The sequence below is a fragment of the Trachurus trachurus genome, assembly GCF_905171665.1.
Source record: "Trachurus trachurus genome assembly, chromosome: 9".
NCBI classification, from domain to species: domain Eukaryota; kingdom Metazoa; phylum Chordata; class Actinopteri; order Carangiformes; family Carangidae; genus Trachurus; species Trachurus trachurus.
In genome coordinates, this window is record NC_139895.1 from 25,581,339 (window position 1) to 25,598,753 (window position 17,415).

A 17,415-nucleotide genomic window follows, 5' to 3' on the forward strand; every position below is an offset into this window, starting at 1 on the left:
TTTATCATAAACACATAAATATCTGTTTAACTAGGGTGATGAGATGCAGTGCACGTCCTCCTGGTCCTCATCAAGCGGTTCGCACACATAAAGGCCATGCTAAGATGTGAAGGGGCGTCCCGCTCCCACAGGCCCATGATGCATGCGTATACGTGTACGTCTGTGTGTACGGAATGCACACACAGATTTCTTTAAGAATATCTATGAGCGCTGAGGGTTATGGCGCCTACAAAGCCAAAGTCAAACTCCAGTTAAGACTGTCAGCTGAAGGTGGACCAGCCAGACAATGCTCTCGAGCACTAATTAGTCTTTTCCCCCTGCTTAGTCCCATAGTGAAGATAAATATACACATATGTAAGAGAGAGCAATAGAGGGACAGAGAGTAAGAGGGTATAAAAGGGAGAGGTGATGGTGACTTATTTTCGGTCTGACCTCTGCTTTCTATCCTAAAGAGAGAGGTTTCTGGTGTTATGAGAGTGTGCCTGTCTGTGTGTCTCTAATGTGTCTGGGTGGCAGGGGGTTGTTTGCCACTGATCATCTTTTCCCATTTCCCTCTGGGGCCTCTCATCACCTCCACCACACCAGCAACTCCATCAGACTCAAGGTCGGACACACACACACACACACACACACACACACACACATATAAATGACTACCACTCTACAACTTCTGTGCTTGATCACTTCCCCTTCCTCACCTCCTGCTGAATGCCACCGGACCCCTACCCAGCCAGCAACCCCACCCTGCCCAATTCCCCCCCACCTTGCCTCACCTCTGCTCCCCTGCTCCTGCTCTCTCCTTCCCCTGTCCTTCCCAGGATCCAGCCTGGCAGTGTGTGATGAATGGGACAACATTACTCTTGTCCTCCGTTGGCCTGGTTTAGCAGCTCTAGCATATACCCCCCCCCCTCCCGTCTGTCTGTCTGTCTGTCTGCCTGCCTGCGCATTTGTCTCTCTCAGTCTCTGTCTTGTCTTACTTCAAACATATGCTCCTGAAATTTAAACTTAATTTGGTCTGGCTATATTTCAGCATGAGGATACATAAAAATGGGCTTCAGATGAGATACAGAATTTAGATAATTATGTTAAGTCAATTTTAAAGAGACGGATAAGCTTTTTTGTTTCTGTAAGGTGGTGTATTAGTATCCACTAATTAATTAATAACTAATTAATCAAAAAATTACTGAATATTTCAGGGTTTTCTTTTTATCCATCAAATCATATGTCACTCTAGTTTGGTTAAATAATATCTGATTCATCACTTAGGTCTGCAAAGCTTGCTAACTTTGGTGTACCTTTAATTACATTATTCATGTTCAGAGGGGAAAAAAACTACAGAAACAGTTGTAACATCCATTGTTTTAAACTTTGTTTTGGAAGAAAAAAAAACAGACAGAGCGAGAGTGCATAGCTATGAAGTGAAGGGATCACATCTTCAAAAAAGTAAATAAAATATGCATCCTCTCTGTGCTCATTACAGATTTATGACTCTTGTTAAAAGAAAAGGTGGCGGCTGCCTTCTTACATGTCTGACTTTCAAATTCAGACGACACTGCTGTCAAGTGTTGTGCTCCACATTCTGTCCAATGAGAGACTGAGTGTGTGCCATCTTCAACATCCTATTCGGCGAGTGTCTCGAAGAGAGTTACTTTGGGTGGATGAGAGCACACAAGAACTCCTCACCTACAGTGCAACGGGTGCTCGTCGTAATCCTTTGATGCATAGTTCATCAGTCAAAAAGTTCAGTTGCTTCAGCCGCTTGTGTGTATGTGATTCAGAACAATAACAGTTGGGGGAGTAGACATTGCTGCATTAGGCATAATGAGCATTGGGATTTGCTTCCGCAATATAAAATAGTTTTGCTGTTTCTGTAGCAACTTTCAAGAAAAAGCGCTCACACGCACATTCAAATCACCAGTACCCCCACTCACTCACCCGCCCCCACACACTCATTTATATACACCCAACGCTGTGACACTCATTAGAAAATTTGTTGCTTAGGTGCATATTATAAGTGACTTAGGGGTTATAAAGTGTGAAAATAATCATGTTTTTGAGAGGAAAGTAAATACGGCTTTTCAAAAAAATCTAAAAGTCTATTTTTGGTTTAAAAAAAAAAAAGAACCTGAACTCCTTCATGAAAATCTATTCCTTTACGGCCTTTGTCACTTCACAGATTATACACAAAACAAGTACCGTATGCATACACTCATGTGGCTTCAAACGTCACCCGTTAGTAACCCCAAACCACAAGTCCCACCAGCAAGACGTAGTTGACACACCATCACACCTCTGTCTACAGCTGCCACCGTACAATGCCACAGGGAGTCACACAAAAAGCAGCCTTCCATGCTGGAGCTCCGTTAGCTTCACCATCACCGTAAAGAGCAGGCAGAGTTAGAGGCCTTGAGGAAGGGTTAGGTTGTGGGCCAAGCGTGCAGTGCGTGGGTGGTAACTGTGACGTGGACAGGGAACAAGTATTGTACACAAACCCCGACAGGACGGCAGACAGAAGCCGCTGGACAGACGATGAGCTGGATAGGAAACCAGAAGACAGCGACACACACCATCAGGAGTCAGTGCCAGAACCACACACATGCCCACTTACCACCATCGTTCGTATCCACTCAAAGTGCCAGGAAGCCAACATATCCTCGAGGATATGGTTTTTATCACAGTTGTCCTCCCAGGGGCCTGGTTTAGGATCCTTATGGATAGATTACAGTGAGATTTTCTCTTTACAACCCAAAGAAATTAAGATTGAAAGGGTTAAAGAAAGAAAACAGGATGTTTTTCAGCTGGGGTCTTATAGTTGATGTTTTGGCCAATATAACAAGGTTGTAGCATGTGTGTATAACATTATTCTCACCAAATGCACTGCAGAGATTGTTAACAGAAGCATTGCACTGGAAAGAGCTTCAGCCTTGAAATGCAGAGGACACTCCAGATTGATTTCCTTTCAGTATTCACTTTTGTTTCAACTTCAAAATAGCTGCATCTGATAGTTGATGAATACTGGACAGTTTTAAACAGCATTTGAGGCTTATATCATATCTACAATGACAGTGGTGAGTATATGGTTATCTGTGTTAACCTTTAGGAATACTGTACAAAACTGCAACAGAAGACCCATGGTGCAAAGAAGAGAAAGAAAAAAAATCATTTAAATAACAAAGGCCAGACTTAAAGTATTAAGAAAATGGCAGAGAGATGACAGAAAGCAAAAGACAAAGCAAGAGATGTTTATCTGGGGGGAATAGAGATAGTGAGGGATGATCCACCTGATGTGTGTGTGTGTGTGTGTGTGTGTGTGTGTGTGTGTGTGTGTGTGTGTGTGTGTGTGTGTGTATGTGTGTGTGTGTGTGTGTGTGTGTGTGTGTGTGTGTGTGTGTGTGTGTGTGTGTGTGACAAAGAGGAAAAACAAACAAACAATGCAGTGTATTTTGCATAGAGAGACAATACCCCTGCATGCCTCTTTCACCCTCCTTTTTGTTTTCATTCCTCCCTCTATTAGCCAAACATGATTAAAATGCAGTTCCTACCAGCGTCTCTGCTGAACAACGGGAAAAAAAGACAGTGAGATGGGAAGAAAAATGAAGCGGAAAAGTCAAAAGCATCTTTTACACCGTGACGCTTTTCATCCTTCACAGGCGGCAAGAAGAAAAGAACACAGACATTCAAACTTTTCTCTTCCCCTTTCTCCCTCTGTCTCTCTCTCCCATTCTCCTCCGCGGCTGAAAACACCCCCTGATACGTGAGGACAACCCCACTGCATCACAAGCTCAATAGCCTTGCCAGAACAACATTTACTTTCAGTCACACTTTTTTTCCAGAGCATTGATATAATTCCCTGTGCGCTCTTTAGTCCAATTACATTATTCCATGTCACTATCTGAGCAATCAGCGCAGTGCCGTGACTGGGACTGAGAGAGGAGTGCCAGGGCCTGGGAAGGTGCTGCAGAGCTACAGTATCTGGAGATGAAGCTGAAAACTCCTTTTAACTATACTCACACAAATTCACACTATATTCAGACAAAGTGTGCTCCATATTTAGCATTTCAATCAGTGGAGAGCCTAGCTATTTGCTTAATGGTACATAGAAGAAGAGGCAGAAGCTGAGACAGAGATGGGGATGTTGAAATCAGCAGATGAGAATGGCTGTGAGGCCTGCAGAATGAGAAACGAATATGTGTGCCGTTACAAGCCCTTTGCCAGGAGTTTTATCCTTGCTAGAGAACCATTGATAGGCACACATATATATGCAGCATTGCATGTGCATACACACATGTGTGGCGCATGAGTCATACCTACAGGGAAAGCTGCAGAGGGTGGAACAGCTGCCTCAGCACTATAGATGAGGAGGATAAAGAGATACTGTGGTGTAGGAAGATGACTGCGTGGCTGGAGAGATGAAGAAACAGAGGATCATGTATGCTCTGTCTTGTATACACAGTGGAGTCATCAATATGACCTCCAAATGATAAAAAATATACTATATGGCGCTCATAAAACTGATGAAGCCAGATGTGCTTTCCAGCTTGCTATAACCTTTTTGGACGACCAGTTGGGTGGGAATTATTGCATGTCATGCAAAATGTATATATATTACACAAAGCTGCCCTCAGTTCTTCACAACTGTATCATATGACATAGGATAAGATCCCTAAATGACTCAAAAAACAGCCCAGAAAAATGCTCTATAGGTTTGACCTCCAAACTGGATGAAACGATGTTATCGCTGATTCATGTGGAACGCCTTGGGGAATCGGTTTTCTAAAAACTAAATTATGACTAACCATCATTCAGATTTTCTAGATAAAGCTGATGAATCATTTCTACTCTGTATTTACCATCAACTGCGCACAGGGAAGCAATGGAGAAAATGAGTGAGAAACGGGATAGGGGAAAGATCTTGTGGGCGCATGTGTGTGTCTGTACGTGTGTGATACAGACAGATAGATGTAGGGAGCGAAAGAGAGAGGGAGTGCACCGAGCAGTAAGCCCGTGAGCAGGACATGATTGCAGTGTGTATCTTATCTGTGTCAGGTCCTCCCGAGGCTAGTGGAGCCTAGCTGAGCGGAGCATGAGCGCTTCAGTGACCAGTCAACCGTGTGAGGGTAATCTCCTCACTCCTTCAGTCTGTCTCTCTCTCATTCTCTCTCTCTCTCTCCCTTTTCTCCCTTTTCCCAGTAAGCCCCCCCTCTGGGAGGCAGCTGAGCCACTCAACACATAAGCGAGGCGCTCACACAAACATATTTACGCACACAAACACTCACGCCCATGCAGGGCCCAAGGTGATTGCCTCATGCCAGGTCTGGACAGTCACCCCACAGGTGAGAGGAGACATCACAGGCTACATTGCACACTGAAGCCCCTGCTGCCGGTAGCTTGTCACTACAGGGCTGAGCTGCATGTCAGACGGCCCAGGTCTCATAATATTACTTCAAGCTCCACTGGAAGATACTGAAAAGGCACACAAAGGGACCCGTTTTAAAATTGAGAAAGACAATAAAAAGAGGGGGGAAAAAAAGTCATCTTGAGACTGGAGGAATGGTTGAAGTGAGAAGAAGTTATAGATACTTGGACATGAACACTGCCATAAATTCTATTAGATTATGGATGAAAACTCTCTGAAGACCATTTTCCAAAACAAAGTAAATAATTTCCAAGGACAACTACATACTCCAGTGTCTGGACTGGATTACATGTTAAAACTAAGATCCAGTGGGAATCCTTCACTCAGTGATTCAATTACAACAGTGAAGTTAGAGATTTTAGGACTCAGATTTCATAATGATGCCTATTTGATTAATGATATGTATTTAGCAACAGAATATTGGATATTTATGAAAATAGAGATTAAAAAAAAGAATGGTGTGTGAGTCTGAGTTCAATAAATATTTTATTAAAGACGTAAAGATTAAAAGTAAGCAGCATTCAATCAAATTCAAAGCATTAAATGCTTGAGTCTGAATATAATGGTTTTATGCATAAATCCATGGTTTTTGTACAGTTCACAAACCCTATTTACTACAAAAAAAAACGTCTTTATAGTGCCGCCGCAACATCCTTTCATGTGGAATATATATAACACATAAATTCTAAGTGACCTTTTTCTTTCTTTTTTTTTTACTTTGTGTGAAATCAATAGATGGTATCACTAAACTAAAAAGGGTGCACCTGCAACACACCACCATGTTTAAAATGAGTTTAATTGAAAATAGAGGTTAAAAATTGGGGCAGTATACTGCTTACACATTTTATGCATGTGTGGGTGGGTATGTGTGTGTATAGTAGGCAATAAGAATCAAGCAACATTCCATGTTGAAGGTCGACGCACACACGCAAACACACAGTGTGAAGGAGTAGGGGAGCGGAGGAAAAAATAGTTCATGTCTTACATTCTTTCACCCTTCATGTGCCCGCCTGTTTGGCTTTAACAACCGAGCCGTCCTCATCAATTAGTCTAGATGCTGGACTTTCATTGAGATTAAATGACTAATATCAGTGCTTGCTCACAAGAAAGACACTTTTCACGTCTCCCCAACAATCTGTTAAGTCAAAACACATGTGGTGATCCAAGGCAAAAGGCCTGCAAGGGGTCCTCTTTGCAATGAAAAACAGGTGCTCTACTTTTTGGCCATGTAATACCCCATTTAGCCTCTGGAGCAACGGTTATCCAGCTAATAGCTGCCTTGTGGTGCACTGGGAAGAGCCGTGCACATGGCCGGAGTAAACATCTGGGACGGATTGTACATACTTGCAACATATGCTTCAAGTTCAATTAAAATGAGGCCTTGGCACATTTATTAATGTTTTTTCCCTCTCTTCTCTCTCTCTCTCTCGCTCTCTTCTTCCCTCTCTCCCCTATAGGCCTGTGCCATAAAAGAGGCCTCCTTTGACCCGTCCTTCATACTTACTCATACAATCTGCAGTTACCTCATATCCAATGTAAAATACCTCATATCCAATGTAAAAGGCAAATTTGTTAAGCCTTGAAACTCCATTTGTTCTGCACTTAACCAGGTTGACGCGAGAGTAGAGGGAAGAGAGAGAGAGAGAATATGTGTCAGAATGAAAGAGAAAAAATGCAGGGAAGGGGACGATTGAGGGAAGGGTAGAAGGAGAGTGGGAGGGTAGAGAGATGTAGGTGAAGAAAAAAGAAAATGCCCCCCTTTCAACTTCCCTACAGCTCAAATGAAATGCTAACAGTTGAGGGGAGCAATAGATCAAAATGTATGAAGCCAGAGTTGGTAAATTGTAGCCTTTGTGGCGGCTGTGCTATCCAGCATCCCAGCCCTGTGTGAGCACAGAGAGCAAGGCCTTCTTATGTGGAATAATCAGTTTGGCACCAAATCTGACGGAGGCCGCACAAGCTGCCGCTGCACCTCATTTCAATATGAAAGTCCAAAATGTATTTCATATAATCTGCAGCTTTTCAAATGCCTGTATTTTTATTTTCTCCCTGAGAGGAGGTAGGAAATACAGCGATGGAAGGCAGTCGTTGGAGAGAAAAAAAAAAAAAAAAGGTTCAAGGTTGCCTGGTGCATATCTTCAGTCAGTGCCCCCCTGTACATTTCAGCCTTGGAACTTCACAGCCGTGAAACTTTGCTTCTGCATCACTGTGGGAGAGGATGTAATGCTCACGTATCTTTGTGTGCTCATCGCCCCACTGGCTGCCTGGCTGACTGACTGCCTGACTGGCTGACTTACTAGTGGGATGACTATTTGACCATCTGCACTATAAATGTGTTATTTTATTTTAACCCCTTTGGTGCCTTCTTGCACTTATGACCCTTAAAATGGGTGAGGGTGTAGCGAGGTTGCAGTTGCACAAGTAAATTCAGTATAGAGAATGTCCTCAGGCAAAATAATTTTCACATATCAAATTGCCTGGTCAAAGGCCTCTACAATTACCATTGCAAACAGCAATGGTAATTGTAGAGGCCTTTGACCAGACAATTTGTTTTGCTCCAAAAAGTTTACCAAACCAGGTCATGCAAATTACCACATCTTGGCCTACTAACCTTTATATTGCTGGAGTGCGGCTGTGAGGCATCAAGTATCAGCTCAAGTAATTTAAATTCCAGATTTTTAAGTCTAAGTGCTTTACAGTTTCCACATACTCCAGTTATGAACTTGTTTAACACTGCTTGAGTCTGATCAAACAAAAACATTTTTCGCCCTCCCCAAAATCCAGACAACACAGTCGGTGGATAAAGAGCTTTACCATTTCAGTTAACATTCCCAAGTGGAACATTGACAAGGTACTGTATCCTATCCAGTGGCATTTGCTTCAGTAGCTGTTACTCCAGTGTAAACGAGCAGAGGCAGTAAAGCAGCCACCTGTTGTTACCTGATAGTGTCTGGACAAGCCCAGATGCTGTTTTACTGGGACGTAAAGGAGCAGTGAATGGACCTAAATAGCTAACTAAGCAGTTTATAAGGTGCGTGATCTCAGGAAACTGAGGAACAATGTTACCAATGCAATTTTGACTATATGGAGGGAAAAATACGGATTGTGCACCAAATTGCATAAAAAGACCAAAGCAAACCCAGTCAGAAAGAAGAGAGGTGGAGGGACGTGTTGAATGTGCACCAACAGAGAAAACTTTGCAAAAGGTTAAAAGGTTGTACAGTCTTTGTGTATATGTTTGCACCTCAGGCAGTGAGAGTAACCACACAGAGGAGGAGATGGGAGGAAAAGATGGAGTCATTTAGTTTGTCTGTTTGTGTTTCTGGTCTGTGAGGCAGTGTCAACCCTCCTGAGGCAGTGTGCCCATATATGTATGTACGTGCATGTGTGTCCATGTAATGTATGTGTTGGGGTGCGTGTGTGTGTGTGTGTGAACATGTATGTGTGTGTACAGTATGTGTTTGTGTGTGTGCCCCTGACACAAGACATAATTACCTTGTCATCCTTGTCAAAGTCCTCGTCCTCGTCCTCCAGCAGGTCCTCCACTGCTTGCTGACAGTTGCAACAGAGAAAAGAGAAAAAGAGAAATAAAAATGTTTATGCAACAGCTATAGTAGAGATAAACATTAGATAACACAGGGTTAACGTCATCAGAAAAGCCAAAGAGGCATATTAAAGCTGATTGGATATGCTTAAGTTGGGCAAGAGTTTTTTTAATGAGTATGAAAAGCAAGCAGCTAGATCAACCATTGGACTGGTGTGTGGTAAGATGTCATGAGCTTCAGAATGGTTTTGAATTAGAATTTAATTTTAGAAACATTCTGTTGTTCAAATGTGTTGACACTTCTGGAAATGTAAGCAAATGCTCTGGCTTTGAATTTCAACGGGCCGAGGATTAAAGTCTATTCATCCACTCAAATCGCATTGCACAAAAGCATTCAAATCTTACACCATTCAGCAGGACGAGAGCACAACTCTTCTTCTGATTGTGCTCAGTCTTTTCTGACCTCTTTAACCTTTTGCACTCATCTCTAACCTCTACCTCACCATTTCTATACATTCATCTATCTACCGTCTCACATCCTCCCTCACAGAGTGATGCTCTCTGAGAGAAGAGAGAGGAAAAGCCTGCAGCACAGAGAGCAAGTCACAAAGAACAGCAACTATGTGCTTCAGTGGTCCACAACCGATGAAACAGGAGTTGTGTAGCTCTGAAGCCCCAAGATACCATGTATGATACATACTGTACTGTACAAGACAAAGAAAAAATGACACAATGCACACAATGTCGGAACCAAAACCACAAAGGCACATATGGATTTACTGTATACTGTAGATGTTAACAACTGTAAATACAAGTTGTAGCCTTTTATAGTTAGTGGCATGACACACACATTATGGAGGCAGCCTACTTCTATCTCTAATGTGAACGCAAGCAAAAAAAAACAAAAAACAAATATATTGTCATGTAGAAATTCCTGCCCCGATAGTATCAGCTGGGATGACTGTAGTTGGACAATGTATATCTGATCACTGTTTAGTGATATAGTAGAAGAAGAAGAAGAAGAAGAAGAAGAAGAAGAAGAAGAAGAAGAAGAAGAAGAAGAAGAAGAAGAAGAAGAAGAAGAAGAAGAAGAAGAAGAAGAAGAAGAAGAAGAAGAAGAAGAAGAAGAAGAAGAAGAAGAAGACAACACTTTGTTTAAATAGCACATTTCCAGCCAGAGGCAACTCAATGTGCTTCACAGCCAAAGTATAAATGAAAAAAGCAAAGCAAATACAGAAGTATAACATAAATAAGCAAAGTAATGTATTGTACAGTTACTGTATACAAATAATAATATTAATAAGAATAAAAAATATATATCTTTTTAAGGACTGGATTTGAAAGTACTGAGAGTTGAGGCGCTTCTGATGTTATATGGGAGGGAATCCCATTTTGGGAGGCATGGTAACTGAATGCTGATTCACCAGATTTTGATCTGATCCAAGGGAGGACAAGGAGACCACTGAATGACCATCTGAGATTTTTTGGATTGAGCAGAGCTGTGACACAATTTGGAGTGGAACCATTTTAATTAAATTAATTTTAAAATCAATTCTTGCCTGAATGTGGAGCCGGTGGCACTTAAGGACAAGTGTGATATGGGTGTCTTTTTTGGACCTGGTCAGTGTTCTGGATGAGTTACAGGCAGTAAACAGGCTATTGCAGTAGTACGTACTTGTGTAAGTTGTGATGTTCATGTGTAGTGTGATGTTGCCAAAGTGAAAACCCACAGATCACTTCTGCAGCCTATCCACCCTCTTTCTGTCAATCATACATCAAAGATACAAGGTCATATTGTTATTCCCAATTTACATAAACAAACACCCATATCATAAGCCTTACGGCTGTCAACCTCAGCATTCATCTGCTGCCATTGTTGTATTGCGTTACCAGCCCCAACCCCCAAACCCCTGAAAACCTTTGCCCAGCCTCAACATCACCACAACCCCCTAACCACCTCCAGAACGGCACAAACTAGTTTGGAGAAATCCAAAAATCATTACTTAACAAGACAATAGCTTTTGTCCTTTTTGTTTTTCATTGGAATAAGGGGGGAAACTATGTGGCGGCTGACATAAGCCTCTTATGTAAATTCAGCTTCCCACACAAACAAAGAGGAGTTCAGAACAGCAGAGTTGAGAGGGTAGAGTCAATACTGTGTGTGTGTGTGTTTGTGCGTGTGTTCTATCAATAGCTCAGAGTCACCAGGGCAAAGTGTTGTGCATGTATGCATGGCACTCTTCGTTTTAACTGTCTGACTGTACAGCAACTGGTTATTCCCAGTTCACTTAGACTCCATCACTGTCTAGACAAATAAGCTTGACTGTTCGCAGTTCACAATCTCTTTATTGATACAGAATACATTTATTACTATACTAAACAAATACCAGAGAGGGAATTGTTGTGCTCAGCTGAGGGGAAAGATGTAGACGTGATACTGTAAAACGAAAGCCTTCTGGCATCTCTGAACAAATGGACTATAACTGTTTATAAAGTCATCATGGTTCCTCCCAAATCCTTTCACCCATGCCAAAATACAAACATAATGGATTCCTCCACACAGAGGCTTTAGTAGAGTATGCCTGGCACACGCTCCAAACTTTAAACAAAGGGAATGAGCATGAGCTAGCTGGAGAAGCATGACCTAGAGAGACAGAGAGAATGATAGAGTCGTTTGTCTGCCTCTGCTCTCCGCTCTGCTCTCTCCCTTCTATCGCCTCTGGTTACAGAGAGAAGTCATGTTTCCTGCAATGAGACACAGTGTAAAATTAATAAATAAAAAGACATGGAACATGTCATCTGCCCTGAAGATTGCCACGGCTAAATGCGTGCACTGAAGCTACTGTCTCAGTAACGGAGGATATAAATTACCTCAGTGCAGCCGATGAATTCCAAACATCTCTCTTTCTTTCTCTCTCTCTACCTCTCTCGCTATTTGCCTCAGTCTTTCTCTCTTTCTAAGACCTGTTTGGTGTATGATATCATTTGTCTGCTTATCCCCCCATTATCATGTTGTTTGAATTACTATCATTACAGAACGGCAGCATCAAAGCCTTGCTGTCGACAGGATCGTGTAAGAGCTCACATTGCCTGCAGAGCTGCTCCAGTCAATTCAATATCTACTGAGGTGGGGATTAACATATTCAGACCTATTCAAATGATACAGGGATGATGCAGGCTACTCTTACAGATTACACTGTGCCCCATAAATACATACAAAGATGGTGATAATATAAAATACACACAAAGAATATAAGTGACTACAATGACATTGAGAGTTCAAACGGCCGTGAAAGTAGAAATGCATCTGTTTGGCCTTAGTTTCTGTCACACAGGCTCAGATCTAAGCACAAACTCTACAGCAGGGTACATCACCCTATTGCTGTTCATGAAGGACAAGTTGCTGTGTATTAAGATTAAGTGGCAAAAATAATAGTGTACTATACTCTTGACAAGCTTACTACTCTGCATGGGGAGGTTTTGTGTAAGTGAACGGCCTAATCTTTGATGGCACTACAGTCAAAACAAAAGGGCACAGAGGTGGCGTGGGTGCCTCTTGTTTCGGTGGCTGGAGTTCTTCAGTGCATCCTTGCAAGACTATTGTTTTGTGATTTGGTGACTGATACTTAGGAGCCACAAACCTACAAGTGGAACACTTGAAAGCAACACCATGTCATGAAATTTACATTCAGCCTCACAGAGACAGATCTGTCACAACCATTTACTGTTACTCTGTGCCATGGTGCTGGCTAGTCTGTTTGGACTGAATTTGGAAAAAGTCTGACACACAATATCCAGCATGTTTGGATCTGAGGTTTTCCTGTGTGAGTGAGCCCTTGAGGCACTGGACTGAGATGTGATAAACAAGTTGTTAGAGAGGTAAAGGGACTAGCAAAGAAAGGGTTTTCATTATACATTTACAATAGCCTTTTGATTCCCAAGATGACAACTTGATCTCATCATTTTGCTTTATATGGGGAGCTTCTTTCACCCCATCAGTGGCACAACAGCACCTCCAGTGCCGTTTCAAGGACAGTGAGTTTACAGGACTTAAAACAAGGAGCACTTTGAAGGTGTTCAGTGTCTTGAGACACAGTATCATCAATTTAATACTGGCCAATTGTGACTCCTGTGTGGTTTTACTGGCCTTACTTACTTAACTCAAAGAAAACTCTGAGTCTGATGTTGAGGGATTAGCAGTCCCTTGTACCATGGAGAAAACAGTCCTTTTAAGTGATCCAAATTGAGAGTCACAGTAAATTCTAATCTGAGAGTACAGGCAAGGATACACTTGATTTGAAAATATCAAAATACATATATGAAAAAAATCAAATCCAAAAGAAATAAGAAATCAAAATAAAATTATAGCTGCTGCGCACCAATGGTCGGGGCCGGGCAATTTTAGGCAAAATAAGGCAATTTGAAAGTGAAAGTTCCAAAGCTGTAGCACATACTGTATGGTTGATTTGTTATGAATTTTCAACGTTTTGAAATTTAGAGGCAAGCTGTAACGCCACCATGAGGACAATTGTCTTGTGTTTCCAATTGAGGACATCTAGCATTTTGATGCGTCATCCAAATCACCCTTGCTGGGGATTGAACTCACAACCTCTGACACCAAGACTCAGGTAGTTACCGGCCAGGCAGAAGTTGTCAAGGCAGATTTCAAAGATTGTCAAAATGTCAGAAATACTGTTATCTAAACAAAAATCTGATAATACATAAATTGCATCTTGACAGCATGGGAATGTTGAAGATTTGTTTTTAACGATAAGTGTTTTGCTTCATAAGAGAAAATCTGATGTTTAAAAATGCCACTCTTACATTGACTGCAGTTGTTCCCATGAGAGCAGAATTCAAAATGTTCTCAAAACTTCAGTTTTTTAAAATAAAATTCAGATATTTGCCAAACTTCATCAACCACAACTCCAAAATATTGTCTTTTTTTCAGGAAGATTGAAAATGTATGTAATAAGAATTGGATGGTATGTTTACAGTACTTTTTATAGTCAAACATTTTAATGCACTGTAGGCTCAATTTCTGATAAATCAAAAATGATTGGATCGTTTGTGTAGGACAGTCTGAAGATGCTCTCTAGCAAGTTGAGCAAAAATTGTGGGAGGAGATAGGTTCACCAAGTTTTACAGTTTTTGAAAAACACGGAGTGATGGACTTAATAATGTAATGAGTTTAAGTGGACAAAAGTTTCAGCAGTATTGGGGCTACATTTTGGTGAAAGTTGCAAAACTGTAGCATGTACCGTTGCTTTGGTAGGAATTTTCAAAGTTTTTAAATTTAAATGCTTAATATCCCAGGAGGGATATTGACATGTCCTTGGAGTTGAGAAAATCTGGCATGGGACCGGACATTTGTGTAAAGTTTTTTTCATTTTTTGCACATGGGAAGTAGGATTTCCTTGGAAGAAGAAGAAGAAGAAGAAGAGGAAGAACATTGAGGAAAACAATAGGGTCCTGGGCTGCCCGGCCCCCAGTTATCAAAACATTATTCCTATAACCAGGATGGAGACATACATTAAAGTTTAAACCTAATATGACGGGGATAAAAACTACAGTCTGAGTGGATGAATGAATAGAGCCTGTCTGAATCAACGATATAAGTGTACATACACACACACACACACACACACAAACTCACATCCACACTCCACAGAGGTAAAGTAAAAATCTACTACCTGAACTAGTCTAGTAGCCACATTATTTTCACCCTTCCTGTGAAATACCTCTATACTCGCTCCACTCCCTCCCTGGCTGGGCTGAGTTCCACTATCTCCCCGCCTAACCTTCCCAATGACAGCCGCAGGGGGAATTGACGCCGAGGCAGACATCCCGGCGAACATGAAGATATACTTTCTCCTCCTTTTTTCTCCCATTCCTCTATCCCTCCCTCCCTCCATCCTCCTGCTGCTCTTCCTCTTTGATACGTGAGGGGGTTTTAACCTCTCCAGCTGCTGAGGTTTGGCCAACTGGCTGGCTGGGGGATCTCAAGGCCCTACTTTGTATGCACTGTCCATGAGTGTGTGTGTATGTATGTGTGTGTGTGTGTCTGCGCGTCTACATATTGCCTACACCACAGTTTCTGCAGACTGGGGGAGGGCTGTGTGTCTGATAAGAGCTGCTGGCTGAGCCTGGCTGACCCACACAGGCCCTTCACAAGCTGTCAGAGCCGTGGCCCTCAGAGGGGGGCCCTTCCATCTGCACTGCCCCAGCCAGGGCTCACCCAGCAGGGGGCTAGATAGGGGTGAGGCCAGGGTGCTACCGGAGCTGCAGGCGGGGGGTGCGGGGTGAGAGGGGGTGGCTCCATATTCTTGAAAGCAACATCCAATCTGTGAGCATCGGCGAAGCTGGAGTTACAGGATAATAATATAAGCATCGCTAACATAATTTGCTCACTGCTTATTTGCTGACAAATCAGCCAGTGTGTTTAGTCAGAGATTCAGCAGCTATTCAGAGGAAATGACAATTTCAGGCATTGTTGAGATATTCAGTAAATACAGTAAATCCTGCCATACAATGTTTGTCCTTCTCAGACATTTGATACCGTTTCGTCTTATTGTTTTTTATACTCAGCTGTGGGAAAAAGCAGTACAGACTTGATGTGCACTCTATTGCACACAAACTCACGCACATCAGTAGGCCTAAGCTCAAAGTTTAAGCTGAAGAACTCGCAAACAGCTACAGCAGGTATACTGTATAGACAAAACAACAACAAGCACCGAGGCAGACACCCGGCGCTGCTGACGTTGTTAGCAAAGAGCACAGACAGTTACAAAGGTTCAGTGTGATGAAGGGAGATAGACAAATGGAAAGGGGGGGAAAAGGAAGGAAGCGAAAGAGAGACAACATGATGAAAAGGGAGGCTGGGAGGATTCCGCAGTGGCATTCCTGATGCTCCCGATGCTCTCGTCCCGCTTCAAACTATGCCCGTCGCCTGTCTTTCTGCCTGCCAGCCTGCCATCCAATCTGGCAGTTTAGCAGAGACAGAGAGACAGCGAGAGGAGCAGAGAGGAGCAAAGATGAGCGCGGTGATGCCGGGGCGGCACGAGGGAAATCAGCGGGGCACAGGCGCTCCCAGTTAAAAGTGACATGACCTTTTGATTTTGTCACCTGTCACCAACTGCCATGTCTGACTCTGCACCGAGGAGTGCCTGCCATCCACCGCTGCTTTCTCTCTGTCGCTCCGTCGTCTGAATGCTTCTCTGTCTTTTTCTGTCTCCTGCTCCCACTCCCATCTCCTTTTCTCGTTTCTCCTTTTCTTTCCAGAGTTGCAGTTTTATGGGGGGAAAAGTGGAGGTGTGACTTTCTGGAGGAGTTGAGGTATAATAGGCAGCCTTTCCTCTTTTCCCTCCAACTTTCCTAATATTTACTCTTCTCTACCTGTGTTGTGTGTGTCTCTTAATGAGGGCAGATGTCACGGCACGGCAGAGTGTGTTTAGAGATGCAGGGAAGTTTTTTGAGATGCAAAATCAGGGAGAAAATAGAAAAGATAAAATTGGCAATGAATACAATACTCAAATAAAATCAGACATTATTACTGTCTTGGAAATAAACCAGAATCTCTTTACACTAATGAACAATATACTGCTGCAATGCTGAGTGTTTCACAGTCAGGAAAGTAAAGATTAAACTAGTACTAGTACAAGCAGAACTACATGGATTCAAGTAAATACAAAATGACAAAATCAGTTGAAAACCATAGTCAATTATTTTATTTTCAAGGGTGACTTGGCTCCATTAGGGAGATTAAACTCTATATTTGTTTTTATGGAAATGCTCAAACTTAGAATGTAGAGTGGGTTGAAAGCAGTCAGCTCTATATCGCCGTAGGAGGCATGTCTGTAAGTGTGAAGTATCTTCAGGCCATTAAGGTCTTCTCTTCTGTAATGGGTTGGCAGATCCAGTGGGTGAATCTATGTAATGGTCTGAAGTATGGGATAAAGAGGATGGTCCTCTAGTGTGACGAGGCCTAATTGCCCATCATCCTGTGGTAGAAAGAGACATCACCATGTTTCGTGTTTGCCCTCTACGACAGCCTGCACTGAAATTAACACCTTCATAACATCTGGTAAGCGCCTTTCTGGGCCAACAGAACAGCAACGAAAGATTTCTATTGGGATGTGTCCCCGCTCGTTAATCTCAGTGCAGATCATATACACTCATGCAAGCAGGCGCTCACATTGCTATGAAAAAAGATACACATGCACACACACGCGCCCTGTAGCCTTTTTCTCTTGCAGCAGAGCTGCCTGTCCTCTGATTGACCGAGCCCAGCCTACTGGCAGCTTCCTTTGCAACAGGCTTGGGATGGATCTAAGACCCAAACTGTTCCAGGTTTCAAAACAAGATAGAGATGGAGAGATGTTAATATCATTATAATGCTCCTCCACCTCCCATCAACAGGAGGACTCCACACAGATGCAGAGATCCAGGATGAGCC

The 17,415-nt window shown here is 42.5% G+C and overlaps 1 protein-coding gene across 1 annotated transcript in view; it reads right to left on the reverse strand.

The window, feature by feature from the left end:
- Nucleotides 1–17,415, reverse strand: part of mctp1a (multiple C2 domains, transmembrane 1a) — a gene marked incomplete at both ends in the record, with an annotated part of 135,885 nt that overhangs the window by 16,145 nt on the left and 102,325 nt on the right. The window contains one exon of the mRNA XM_083979886.1: nucleotides 8,912–8,968. Within this exon, the coding sequence (XP_083836012.1) occupies nucleotides 8,912–8,968 (57 nt within the window). The remainder of the gene's footprint in view (nucleotides 1–8,911; nucleotides 8,969–17,415) is intronic.